The sequence below is a fragment of the Silene latifolia genome, chromosome 7 (genome assembly GCF_048544455.1).
Source record: "Silene latifolia isolate original U9 population chromosome 7, ASM4854445v1, whole genome shotgun sequence".
NCBI lineage: Eukaryota > Viridiplantae > Streptophyta > Magnoliopsida > Caryophyllales > Caryophyllaceae > Silene > Silene latifolia.
This window is the reverse complement of record NC_133532.1, coordinates 84,906,109-84,920,076: the sequence shown is the minus strand read 5'-3', so window position 1 is coordinate 84,920,076 and position 13,968 is coordinate 84,906,109. Positions and strand designations below refer to the sequence as shown.

The window sequence follows — 13,968 nt, the reverse complement described above, 5'->3', positions numbered from 1 at the left end:
CTAGGATTTAGGGGATTCGCGGTTCTATGACAAAATATGTTAGAGTTTTAGGTCTAGCTATTTACTCCGTCTGAATTGTTAATCGTAGCATCTTATAGCGGTTCGATTAGTTAAGTGCACATAATTAATTAACCATCTTGTTAGACCTTTACCTGGATCGAGAGATTGGAAAAGGCGAAGACTTGCTATGAACAATAGGACACTCTAGTTAGGGCGAGAGCTACATTAGAATTCTAGGGCAAACAGTGGACCGAGAGGACCTGTTCAGTACCCTTCAGACCGTTTATTGCTGACCGTTGACCTTACCTTAGATCGTTGTAGACCGCGGTGAACCGACCATCCTAGCTGTTTCTCTCTTATTTGAAATCGTTTATATTTACTTTCTTTTGTTTGCTACCTTAGTTATTAGACAAACCCATTTCAAACCCCCAATTTGTGACTTAGACGGACTTGAATTGACATTTAGAATTGTAAACAGCCTCTCTATGGATACGATCCCGACTTCCCTAGCTATATTAGTTAGAGACCAGTTGGTTATCTTTGATAGGTATACGATTAGCCTGTCAAATTTTGGCGCCGTTGCCGGGGAGGCGACGCATTTTTCTATTTGTTTTATTTCAGTTTATCTCTTGTCTTAAGGAACCTGTGTTCCTTGAGAGCGTTTCTCACCTTTGATGTAGGGATTTGTCGTCACTTCCCAATCAAAATTATAATTTATAAACCCAATTAAAAGTAGTATTTATTCGGGTGTCGAACACAAAGATGGCGGGGGTGTATAGTTAGTCCGTTTCAAATCCTATTTTAGTCAAACAAAAGTAGAGGTTGATTAAACTGTAAACTAAGATGCAATAAGGTATAAAATTTAAACTAAATGAAATTGTTTTTTAATTAATAAGGGGAGGCTAAGGTCTTTGGGTTCACAAAGGGCAATTAGGGGGAGAAACAAGGTCTAACAAGAGAAGGGTAATAATAGTGGTCAAGGGTTTAAAACTAATTTCTTAGTCACCTTAAGCTCCTCAATAAGTTGTCACTTGATCGAGATGAAATAGCTACAAATAAAGCATAAAGACTACCCAATAGCATGAGCACCAAGACGGATCGAATGCATCAAAGAGATGTTCTAACTTTCATTAAAACTCATCGATAAGCACTTCTAAAACTATCTAATAGCACAATGCACCAAGGTTAGCCAAACATGTTAATGAAATGTCCAATTTTCATTGAGGCATTTCCACAAACACTTCAAATGCATTAAGAGTAGAAACCACATAATCACCCAATTCAAAAGGTTAACAACCCAAATTCCTCCCCTTAATTACCCAAATTCCCCCTAGACCCTAGATTAGACTACTCACACATGTTCATGGGTGAGAATTCAACAATAAATTGCAACAAAACACAAGTAAACATTGTAAACATGATAAAGATTACTACTTTAGATGAATAATGATTAAACAACATAAGAAATGTAAACAATTGAAGTAAATGTAAACAAAAGATGAGAATTGTACCAACAAAGAGGAAATGAACAAGCTTGGACAATAATGGAAGAATGAATTTCTTCTTGTTTCCGAAATACAACCCAAATGACTAATTGTATACTAATAAGAAAATGAAGAACTAGCATAAACTAGAGAATAATTAAACTAATAATTAAGGAAAGATTACTTTTTATTGAATGAAAATGAGAGAGGAAATATTAGGGTTCTACAATATTTGAGAGGAGAATGAACTAATCTAATTTTCTAATCTCATTTCTAAGGTAAATTGGTAGTGTCCATTCTAATGTGTGTGTAGTGTTCCTTATATACTAGTCTAATAAGAGTATCACCAATAATAATAATAATAATAATTATAATAATACTACTAGAAATAAACCTAATAATACAAAACCAAAATAATAGACCAAAACAAAACCAACATTGACACAATTGAATTGAAGGACAAAACGAGCAGATGGCCTCCTGCCGGCAAGCGGGCCGCCGGCCAGGGCACCGGTAGCGAGAACAATCAATAAAGGGGAGCAATTTGGTGCGTACCGGTGAGCCGGCAGAAGGGCCGCCGGTAGAGAGCAGCAAGATTGATGCGAGATTTGTTGATTGTGAGTCGTATGCCGGTAGGCCGGCTGCCGGGGTCATGACCGGTAGCGAGATCTTCAACAAAAGGAGGAAAATTTGATGTTGTGCCTACCGGTGGGGGGTGTCGACTGCCGGGGTACCGGCATAGAGAGCAAAACTTCATAAAAAAGCTCAGTTTCGATTCCGAGTCAAAGATGGCGAAATTGATGGTGGTAATGGGGGCATTTGTGGTAGTGGTGGTGGTTGCGGTGAGATGGGTGATAATGATTGAAGGATGGAGGTCGAAAATGATGGAGGTATGAATTGTTGATGGGAATTTATTGGTGAATGGTGGCTGCCATGGTGATTGAACTGGTGGTGCGTGGTGGTACAATTGAGTTATGGACTGATTTGGGCTAGATGCGCAATACATCTTTAACTTAATCGTACAATAACAAAACCCCAGAATTGTACTAGAAAAAAAAATCGGATACATACCATGTCATAGAAAATTCTAGCCGTAGACCTTGAACCATTAGCTGGTATGTCAGATTGCTTCAGTTTATTAGTAGTGTTAGTCTTGCTTCTTTCCTGTAATTCATAGATAAGTTAAAACTCGATCTAAATACATTTCAAAAAAATGTTAAAAGTTCACTCCTCAGTTTACTAACAAAAACATATACCATTACCTTTTGCTTATCACTACCCCAATACTCGAAAACCAACCAGTCCCATTCTTCTTTGTCCACTGTCAACGGCCTGCTATCCTTCGCTTGTGCTAATGTTTTGCCTCTGAAGTACCGTTCCTTGAGCCGAAATCGCCAATGTCTATATAACGTTGAGCATTGAAAGCTCAAAGAGTCAACCACAGGCTTGTCATCAACTGTTTCAGGTAAGTTGTACTTTCCCTGCAAATACTCAAAAAGCATCATAAAAAAGCATGGAAAATGAATATGAACCTGTCATAATTGTAGTTACTTACAAAGATTTTGGAGTACAGTAATTTTTTTTTGTCCGGATTCATTTGAGCCCAATTCCTACCATTAAAAAAGTAAATTCATGAAAACAAATGGATTCATATGTATAATACATTATATGAAACTAGACACTAAATAATTAAATTAGATGAACATACACCGTATTTAAGGGACAAAACTCCTCAACCCAATTGCTGCAATCCGATATGAATTCAGCCGCCTTATCGCCAACAACACGCCGGACAGAATCCATGAATGTCACCGTAATCTTCTCTTCAGGATTTCTTGCCCTTTTTGAAGCATATTTTAAACCTCTTGTTGGGCCACGCCTTTTGCGGTTAGGAAATAGACTTCGAAGCTCTGCTTGATCAAGCCTTCGTTTCTCACGATATGTCAACTTCGGAAGCTCACTTGCTTGTTGAATGTGCTCCTCTGATGACATTTTGTTTTGGCTGCACGAAGCACATATAGGACATCACAACAAATATAAGATACAATATCACAAAATATTAACACAGCTTGTCAGCTACAATGCACACATTAATTCCGAAAATTAATAAAACAATGAAAATCATAATATAATGGCTTGATCAGTTCGGCCACAATAATGATAAAAAAACAAAAAAAATCAACAATATAGATTTTAACTAGCAAGAAAAATAAAAGGAATATGATGGCTCTGATCAGTCTAGCCAAAATCAGTAATGACATTTCATTTTTCCTTCTAAAACAAAAACTAACGCAATCCTTGTATAATATGTCAGATTGACAAGTCAATCTAGGGTCTCAGAGGGCCTTAACAGGTAACATGATGAAAAACCATTGTGACTGCTCTTCCCTTTCACTAATTAATTGATTCTGAAGAACTGTCACTTTTGTAGTCAACATCTTCCAGATTTTCGTCAAGCTCAGGTAAGCTAGAATTCGTATCTGAAAACTCCTCATCTTCGTCTTCCCCATCTTCATCTCCATCCTCTTCATCATCCTCAGCGATAAAACCATCTGTTATTATAACCTCGGCATCCACCAGATTTGCTTCAACATCATTTCTAACTAAAGAAATATCACCATCAACTAACTCACTTATATGATCATCTCCAAGGTTCAAAGTCTCTAACTCTACATGATCCCATAAAGACTCATTAACCTCAATATCTTCATCATTAGGAAAATCAAAGTAGTTACGAGGATTCGCCTTTATAACAAATCTCCATTGCGGCTGATTGTGAACAGCCACATAGAAAACCTGCTCAATTTGAGAGGCTAAGACGAAAGACTCACTGGTTTTCAGCCTACGGGTAACATTGATAAGTACGGCTCCAAACTTATCCTTTTTAATTCCCCTTCCCTCATCATATACATCAAACCACCTACATTTAAACAACACAATCCTAGGGCTTGTACGATTTTTCAAGGCCCCATATTCTAATATAATGACCTCGTCCAATATCCCATAGAAATATTTTTCTCCACTTTTCACATCCCCTTTGACAATGACGCCACTATTTTGGGTTTTTCGACTTCTTTGACGTTTCTTAGTGTGAAATCTAAACCCATTAATGACATATCCTTCATATGTTACAACAGTTTTCATTGGCCCGTGTGCTAAACATGTTAACTCTTCATTAACCCTTTCATCCCCTTCTTTGCCAAGCTTCGTTACCTTTTGCAAACAGAGAAACCATAATGAATAAATTAAAACTGACTATTGTAAATCTGTTAGGAGAAGGCAGAGCAAGAAGGATATGCACACTCACCTTATTTTCAAACCACTTGCAAAACTCAATGCTTTGAGAGCTAATATCATTTTCATACTCACTACAAGTAAAAAATGAGGACCTATTAAGTATCATTAATATATATCTAGATACATATATCTAGTCTATATAGAAATACACTATTACTTACTTGATGAACGGTTGTGCTTCATCACAATTTCTCAAAACATAAAGTTGAGCTTCCCTCCATTCATCTATAGTCAATTTCTTTACATTTGTCCTCCCCAGTGGCTTTCCTGATCTTGCGAATACAGACAAGCTATGGGGCTGTAGATTCTCAACGTCTTCATTTCGATCTAGTTGGTTAAATTGAGTCGCAATTTTCGACATATATCTCGAGCAAAAAGTCAAACACTCATACTCAATATAACCATTTGCAATGGATCCCTCTGGATAAGCTTTATTACGTACATATGATTTATATGTCCGCATTGCCCTAATAAGAAAAAGTAATAATAGTTCAATATGTAATAATACTACATAATAATTCTTAATCAAATAACTATACTCAATCAACTTGTACATAATTTTACCTTTCAAAGCGATACATCCACCGATAATGAACAGGCCCTCCTAATTTTGCTTCTGCGGCCAAGTGTATGGGAAGATGTATCATCACATCAAAAAATGCTGGAACGAAAAGACGCTCCAACTTGCACAAAGTGACGGCAATATTTTTTTCCATTTGATTTAACTCGCTCACCTTTAATGTCTTAGCTGTCAATTGCTTGAAAAACAACCCGAACTCCCTTAAGGGTTCTAAGAGTTCTTCATCTAAGACACCTTGTAAGGCTGGAGTAAGCAAATCTTGTATAAAAACATGAAAATCATGTGATTTCATACCAAAAATCTTCCCATCTTCTATGGAGGAGCACCGTGAAATATTTGATGAATACGCATCCGGGAAAGCTAATTTTGACAAAAAGGTCACTATTTTCCTCCTTTCAGTTAATGGTAAGTTGTAAGGGGCTGGAGGGATTTCATATTTATTTTCTTCTACTTTCTTCGGTTGTAGCTGATCATGCATCTTCATGCCTACTAAATCAAGACGAGCCTTTAAGGAATCCTTATTCTTTCCAGGCAAATCAAGTAGGGTGCCTAATATACTTTCACATACATTTTTTTCTACATGCATTACATCTATATTGTGCCGAAGTAAAAGATGTTTCCAGTAAGGCAATTGGAAAAAAATACTTATTTTCTTCCATTGATGCACTATATACCGTTCCCCTTTCGCACGCTTTTTTTTGTTGTTCTTTCCAAACTCCACATTTGAGTATCCACTTAACTGTTCTAAAACATCATGGCCCGTAAGGGGAGTGGGAGGGGGACCTCTTTCAACTTTCCTACCAAAAGAGCAGCTTCTGTTAAGCCTCCATTTGTGATCAACTTCTAAAAACTTCCGATAACCAACATAGCACCATTTGCGACCATGGAGCAGCCTTTTAGATTCTGTGTCCTTGTGACAACACGGGCATGCAAGGGTTCTTTTTGTGCTCCAACCAGACAAATTAGCATAAGCTGGAAAGTCATTGATTGTCCACAACAACACTGCTCGCATACTAAAAGTCGTTTTGGTATGTGCATCGCAAGTTTGTACACCATTATCCCACAATTCCTTAAGTTCGTCTATTAGAGGTTGCAAAAAAACATCGATATCATTTCCCGGAGCTTTAGGACCCGGAATTAACAAAGATAGCATAATGTTGTCACTTTTCATGCACATCCAAGGAGGTAAGTTATATGGCACAAGCATTACTGGCCATATACTATATCTGCAACTCATTCCTCCAGGATTAAATCCATCAGTTGCTAAACCTAAACGAACATTACGTGCATCAAGAGCGAAATCTGGGAATTGCTTATCAAAATCTTTCCATGCTTCTGAATCGGATGGGTGTCTCATTACCTCATCACCATCATCGTCAGCATTACCGCCTCTATTTTTATGCCACCGCATATAAGCAGCTAACTTTGAAGAGATGAACATCCTTTGCAACCTTGGAATCAGAGGAAAATGGCGTAAAACCAATTGAGGTATATGATACGTGCATTTTATGTAGTCTTTTTAGCCTATTTTATGCACGTATTTCTATGCTTTTATCGTGGTTTTACGCTACGAAATGCCCCGAATATGCTACTTTGGGTTATTTTGTCTTATTTGCAGGAATGAACCCGAAAGTAGCGGAATCAAGTCATTTACCGTCCGTTTTGCATGCATTTGGAGGAAGAGATGATTTGGAGCGGGAAATATTGCTGTCTTGGGATGCGTGAAGGTGTTTCGGGAGCTAAAAGGACAAGTCAAAGTCAACTAACGAGAATTATGAGCTGCTGAAGTCAAGATCCACCTGATCGAGTAGTTTTCTACTCGATCGAGTGGTTTAGGAGTCAATAATCAGTCGATCGAGTAGACTATGTAGTCGATCGACCAGTTCTTTTTATGCACTTACTCGATCGAGCACTATGCTAGGTCGATCGAGCAGTTTCTTGCTGGGTTTGCTCGATCGAGTGGTTTTAATCCACTCGATCGAGTGGACTTTGCTACGGGTTGGGCTTTTTAGCTCTAATTCCGTCATTAGGTTTAGCAATTTCTATTTTCTTATAAATAGGAAGCTTTAGGAGTCATTTTAAAAACTCTCTCGGCTCTCTAACACTTCTCTGACACTTTTGCTACATTGCTGATTACTGTTACTCTGTTCTTATTTCCGGATCCTTAATTTCAGTAATTTCTTCTCTCTTTTCTCTCTTTTTATTTTAATGTTTATTATTCCCTCTCCCTATTTATTTATTGTACTTATTTATTCTATGTCTAGCTAAATCCCCCTGGTATGCTAGGATTAGGGAAGCCGTGGTAGCGATGCTTTAATTGTATTAAATAGATTAGCCCTGCGATAAGAATTGTATTAGACAATTTAATTGTTATCAGTCGAATGAATGCATGCAGGAGACCAATAATTTTAGTTAACCCCGACCTAGATCGAAAGATTGGAAGGGAAGGCTTGCTTAATTACAATAGGGTATTGCAGTGAGGGCGAAAGTTAAGCTGTTTACACTCTAGGGCGGTTTAAGGACCGAAAGGTGACGACCATAGCTCTTCTTATCAATAGTCTAATCGTGTTAATATTCCTGATAGTATAAGATCTGATAGCTGCCACGGTGGACCGACTCCTAGCATACTCCCTTTTCTTCTGTTAATTTCTTCTTTTTATTTCCCTTGCTTAAATCTCTAGTTTAGTTAACACAATCAATTCAACCCCCATCGTGACATTAGACAGATAAATAGACAAATAGATAGTACACCGCCTCCCTGTGGAGATCGACCCTACTTACCGCTGACTTCTGTTAGTTGTACTTAGGTATTTATTTTTGGTACGAAACGACAGTATCAAATTTTGGCGCCGTTGCCGGGGAGGCAATCTATTTATTTATTTGTTTAATTTTATCTGTTTTAGCCTCAGGGGATTTTTCCCTTGAGGCCGTTCTAATCTTTTGTTTAGTGCTGTTTTGATAGGCCTTACAGGTACTACCTAGACAGTTCTAGGTGAAAGACCGTCAAAGGGAAGGCTTGAGTACCTTTGACCCATCACCGATGTCCCATTATATGGAGCAGTGGGTGATCCGCTACTGGGAGATGTGGTTCTGCTGAGCACAATGATGTCGTAGTTGTGCCGCCACATCCACCCTATCAATGGCCACCGCAACAAGATCCTCTCGATATACAAGAAGAAGAGATTGCGGAGCTGAAATCCTTGCTGCAGACACTTGCATCTCAATTGCAAGATCGTGACCGAGAGAGGCAAGATCATGATAGACGCACTTCTTCGCGACTTGAAAAGCTCGAAAGCGACATTGCTCGGTTAGCGGTGAGATACAAGAAGAAGAGGTTGCAGAACTGAGGTCTTTAATGGAGATACTTGCATCTCAAATACAGAATTATGATCGAGTGAGGCAAGAGAGTGATAGACGTGCGGACGCTCAAATCATTGAGCTGGAGTCAAAAATTGCTCAGTTAACAGCTGAGTCGGATAATTGGCAACCAGAAGAGGTATACCTTGCTGAGAACGGTTTTTCCCATGAAAAAACCGTGTTGCCCAATGCTGAGGATGACTTTTATGACTCGGACGACGAGTTTCTATCACATTTCATTGCCCCACACGAGGATTTCAGCGCTGTACAGGAGGAATCACTCGATCGAGTGACTTATACTAGTCGATCGAGTGATTTTCCAGAAGAACTTGCTCGATCGAGTGATACCACTGCTCGATCGAGTGGGATTCAGGAGGAAGTTGGTCGATCGAGTGACTATTCTGCTCGATCGAGTGAAATGGCCATTGGGAGCTTTGGTTCGTCATTTTGGTTTGATTTGGATGACGAGTCTGACGATGATTACGGTGAACCTCCCCTATTCACAGCCGAGTCGGATACACTTGAAGCTGCGATCTACGGGGCAGATTCCACCGAGGAGGTTGATGAAGAAGCAGTTGAGACGGTAATTGCTCCTAGCACGGAAGAGGTAATAAACTCTTTTACCTATGATTCCGTCATTGAGAGCGACCGATCTGAGGTAGTAAACGATAATTTTATTATTGTTTGTTCTAATAGTATTTTGCCTCGTTTGACTCGCGCTATTCCTTTTAAAGTTATACCTCCTCTCATGTGGTCGATTAATTTAAAGATTTTTCACCGTCCTCATCATTTCAAAGCGTTAATCGAATCGGGACCCCATATATTGACGATTGCTCCGCGCACCTTTATTTTGTGGATAAATTTAGGAGCGCCCATAGGAAATTTGTCAGACTTAAACGGTTGTTTAATTTTATTTCCTATTTCTGTATTCCACTTTTGTGCTACTTATGCTTTTGTGTAGCACATGCGCAGCTATTTGACAGGTTGCTGCGCGCTTTGAGCTGTTTTGATCGTGATTAATTATAGAGCCTCGAAGAAAAGAAGGTCGAGCTGGGACCTGACTGAAGCTAGCGCTACCCGGGAGGCAACCCGGCAATTTTATTTTGCATCTTTATTTACTTTCAGTTGTAATAATGGTTTTTATACCATAGACTTTATCAGTTTGCTTGTCTAGTTAGTTTACGGGCTGTTTTCCATTGTGTTTTGCAGGTACACGCTGAGATCCACTCGATCGAGTAGTTTTTCTACTCGATCGAGCACCTTTGCCGATGAATCCACTCGATCGAGTGAAGATGTTACTCGATCGATCACCTGCAGAATGAGAAACCACTCGATCGACCCAGATTCCAGTCGATCGAGCAGTTTAGATGGCCATGTTACTCGATCGACCACTGTTGGACGGATATCGAGTGTATTTGACTTTAATTAGCTTACTGAGACGGTTTTCCGGGCCTTAGCGACCTCCCATTTCATGGTCGGTTTGGGGAGGTCCCCTTATTCGCGCATTTTGTGAGTTTTTCCGCTTTTACTCTCCTTCTCCTTTAGTTTGCATTTCCTTTCCATGTTTTGGTACAATGAGGGCATTGTACAGTTTGGTTTGGGGAGGTTATGCATCCATATCTGTGTCTGCATATTGTTTTTATTTGCATTTCAGTTATCACATTTAATTTTCTGTTGCATTGTTATTTATTTCATAAAAATTCAAAAAATTCCATAAAAAATCAGAAAATTGTTGAAAATTCAAAAAAATTTCACGTTTAATTTAGCATATAGGTTGAGTCGGAACGGTAGATTTCCATGATGATATTGCACTGCGATTGTCTTTTTGCTTAAGCCTTGCATTAAACTGTTATCTTTTAGCTTTGTCTTTTGCATAATCTACGAGTTAATGTTTAAATTAGCTGAACATATAGACTTGACCTGAAATTTTGTCAACCTACTTATAATTTCTAAGGAATTAGAGCCTTATAAACTGGTGACATTTATGACCAGTTTCATGTAGGATTGTGAGTAGTTACTCCTTGCATAACATGTTCATTAATTTGCACGTATATGAAATTCAATTGCTTTTTGCCTTCATACATTCAGGTTAGTGGTTGGTGTCACATGCAGGGAGGTGCTTACAAATTCCCTTTCTTTCATTTTACCCATAAACTCCACATTAGCCAAATTTGCCAGTTGACCCTTTAGCTACATCCAAATTTAGCCTGCCTTGTCAAGCTAGTTTAGATTGTTGCTTTGCGGTATATATTTCATTATATCAAATGTTGGCGCATATTCTATTGAATCGGAGTTGGTAATCTATGAAGAAAGGGAGGATGATAAAAAAAAAAAAAAAAAAAACGTGATGAAAAAAAAGAAAAAAAAAGAATCGGAAAAAAGAAAATGAAAAATGAAAAAAAAAGAAAAAATTCGAAGAAGAAGAAAGAGAAACCGAGAAAAAGAAAGAAAGAAAAAAAAATAGAAAGAGAAAAAGGAAAAAAAATGTTTGTTCGTTAGTCGGTTTCACTCCTATATTCTATCTTATATCATTTGAGGAGTATTTTCAGTTTGGTTTGGTGAGATTTTATGCCAAGTAAGGGCATGTGTTTATTTCATAATTGAGTCGGAAAGGGATATGTCTCATATGGTTCTGTTTAGGTACTAGCTTGATCACCTATACCTCCACATTCCCATAAATGTTTTGCCTTTTCTTACCCATTGCCTCACTTTACCATATCTTTGTAAGCCCTCCTGTGTGTGGGACCTTGTTCGGTTGGAATGTGTGTACGGTAGTTAGAATTGTCTATCATATTAGTTGCATGCATGTTTATGTGGGTCGTAGTCTAGGTGAGCGACTATTTTTTCCTTCTCTCTTACATATATATGTTCGCCCTTTGCTTCATGAGAGAAGAGTGACCCGTGAGAGTCCATTGTCTAAGGTCTTGCAAGGTCGACGGTTCAGCTTTATTTACAAACATCTTATAACTCGTTTGCATTTGACTGTTTGCTATAAGTGTTAGTTTGTTTGCATTAAATTGGCTTAAGTGGGCATTTGTAGCTAGCTCTGAGTTATCTTTTTCCGTTCCTTTAGTTGCAATTTAGTTTACTCGGGGACGAGTAAAGGTTTGGTTTGGGGAGATTTGATTCGTGCATTTTATGTAGTCTTTTTAGCCTATTTTATGCACGTATTTCTATGCTTTTATCGTGGTTTTACGCTACGAAATGCCCCGAATATGCTACTTTGGGTTATTTTGTCTTATTTGCAGGAATGAACCCGAAAGTAGCGGAATCAAGTCATTTACCGTCCGTTTTGCATGCATTTGGAGGAAGAGATGATTTGGAGCGGGAAATATTGCTGTCTTGGGATGCGTGAAGGTGTTTCGGGAGCTAAAAGGACAAGTCAAAGTCAACTAACGAGAATTATGAGCTGCTGAAGTCAAGATCCACCTGATCGAGTAGTTTTCTACTCGATCGAGTGGTTTAGGAGTCAATAATCAGTCGATCGAGTAGACTATGTAGTCGATCGACCAGTTCTTTTTATGCACTTACTCGATCGAGCACTATGCTAGGTCGATCGAGCAGTTTCTTGCTGGGTTTGCTCGATCGAGTGGTTTTAATCCACTCGATCGAGTGGACTTTGCTACGGGTTGGGCTTTTTAGCTCTAATTCCGTCATTAGGTTTAGCAATTCCTATTTTCTTATAAATAGGAAGCTTTAGGAGTCATTTTAAAAACTCTCTCGGCTCTCTAACACTTCTCTGACACTTTTGCTACATTGCTGATTACTGTTACTCTGTTCTTATTTCAGGATCCTTAATTTCTGTAATTTCTTCTCTCTTTTCTCTCTTTTTATTTTAATGTTTATTATTCCCTCTCCCTATTTATTTATTGTACTTATTTATTCTATGTCTAGCTAAATCCCCCTGGTATGCTAGGATTAGGGAAGCCGTGGTAGCGATGCTTTAATTGTATTAAATAGATTAGCCCTGCGATAAGAATTGTATTAGGCAATTTAATTGTTATCAGTCGAATGAATGCATGCAGGAGACCAATAATTTTAGTTAACCCCGACCTAGATCGAAAGATTGGAAGGGAAGGCTTGCTTAATTACAATAGGGTATTGCAGTGAGGGCGAAAGTTAAGCTGTTTACACTCTAGGGCGGTTTAAGGACCGAAAGGTGACGACCATAGCTCTTCTTATCAATAGTCTAATCGTCTTAATATTCCTGATAGTATAAGATCTGATAGCTGCCACGGTGGACCGACTCCTAGCATACTCCCTTTTCTTCTGTTAATTTCTTCTTTTTATTTCCCTTGCTTAAATCTCTAGTTTAGTTAACACAATCAATTCAACCCCCATCGTGACATTAGACAGATAAATAGACAAATAGATAGTACACCGCCTCCCTGTGGAGATCGACCCTACTTACCGCTGACTTCTGTTAGTTGTACTTAGGTATTTATTTTTGGTACGAAACGACAGTATCAGTATACGAGTTATTTTTCGGATGTTGTCATCATCTGACCATTCATCACAACCTTGCACAACTTTCTCCTTCCATCTAGAGGCTAAACATTTAGGACATTTTTCTTCATTTGCAAATTCTTTTCGAAACAAAATGCAATGGTTGATACATGCATCAATCTTAACATAGTCTAACCCAAGTGCTTTTGTATACTTTTTTGCTTCATAGGCACTTTCTGGGAAATTTTTATCATAATTGAAAGCCCTATGTAACACCTTTAATAACATTGAAAAAGAACTATCAGATCACTTATTTGAAACTTTGATATGTAATAATGAAACAATGAACTCCAATCTCTTATAAGTCTCACAACCAGTATACAACATAGCCTCCATATCTTCAACTAACTTATCGAACACCTTAGAAGCATCGCCATCAGGTATAGAGGACCCAACCCCAATGGTTTCCTCTTCTCCATCAACAGTAGGATTGGTATAGTTCCAATGATTTGTTGCATCAAATACCAATGGAGCCATGTCATCAAATGGCATTTCATCATCCTCACTACTTCAAATCTCCCCTTGATTTTCATCTTCACTACTATAATTTAACTCCTCACTTTCTCCGTGGCTAACCCACGGGTTATAACTAGGATCGATGCCATAAACTAGTAAGTGACATTGCATGGTCTTTCGATTATGGGCAAAACACAATCTACAGTTCAAACATGGACATTTCGACATTGTTTCGACACTGTTATCCTTAAAAGCAAATTCTAGGAATTGGTCGACACCAGCCTTATA

General features: G+C 38.4%; 2 protein-coding genes across 2 annotated transcripts; both read right to left on the bottom strand.

Moving 5' to 3' along the window:
• Window positions 1-2,395: 2,395 nt before the first annotated feature.
• On the bottom strand, window positions 2,396-3,574 carry LOC141590314 (uncharacterized). The gene is made up of 5 exons (XM_074410912.1): window positions 3,193-3,574; window positions 3,040-3,094; window positions 2,747-2,965; window positions 2,556-2,648; window positions 2,396-2,473 (listed from the first exon to the last, which is right to left on the bottom strand). The coding sequence occupies exons 1-5, from the start codon at window positions 3,474-3,476 to the stop codon at window positions 2,396-2,398; spliced, it is 729 nt and encodes a 242-aa protein (XP_074267013.1). The 5' UTR covers window positions 3,477-3,574.
• Window positions 3,575-5,341: 1,767 nt separating this feature from the next.
• Window positions 5,342-13,716, bottom strand: LOC141590313 (uncharacterized). Its single transcript, XM_074410911.1, has 3 exons — window positions 13,507-13,716; window positions 13,226-13,440; window positions 5,342-6,812 (listed from the first exon to the last, which is right to left on the bottom strand). The coding sequence occupies exons 1-3, from the start codon at window positions 13,714-13,716 to the stop codon at window positions 5,342-5,344; spliced, it is 1,896 nt and encodes a 631-aa protein (XP_074267012.1).
• Between the last annotated feature and the right edge of the window lie 252 nt (window positions 13,717-13,968).

Excerpts from the sequence above, each read along its gene's own strand:
- LOC141590314 (XM_074410912.1), bottom strand. The coding sequence starts at position 3,476 with ATGTCATCAGAGGAGCACATTCAACAAGCAAGTGAGCTTCCGAAGTTG. Across the intron at positions 2,966-3,039 it reads TACTGTACTCCAAAATCTTT|GGAAAGTACAACTTACCTGA; the intron begins GTAAGTAACTAC and ends GAGTATTTGCAG. Across the intron at positions 2,649-2,746 it reads GGGGTAGTGATAAGCAAAAG|GAAAGAAGCAAGACTAACAC; the intron begins GTAATGGTATAT and ends TATGAATTACAG.
- LOC141590313 (XM_074410911.1), bottom strand. The coding sequence starts at position 13,716 with ATGCCATTTGATGACATGGCTCCATTGGTATTTGATGCAACAAATCAT. Across the intron at positions 13,441-13,506 it reads ATAAGAGATTGGAGTTCATT|GTGTTACATAGGGCTTTCAA; the intron begins GTTTCATTATTA and ends ATGTTATTAAAG. Across the intron at positions 6,813-13,225 it reads GTGCAAGGTTGTGATGAATG|GTTGCAAAGGATGTTCATCT; the intron begins GTCAGATGATGA and ends TCTGATTCCAAG.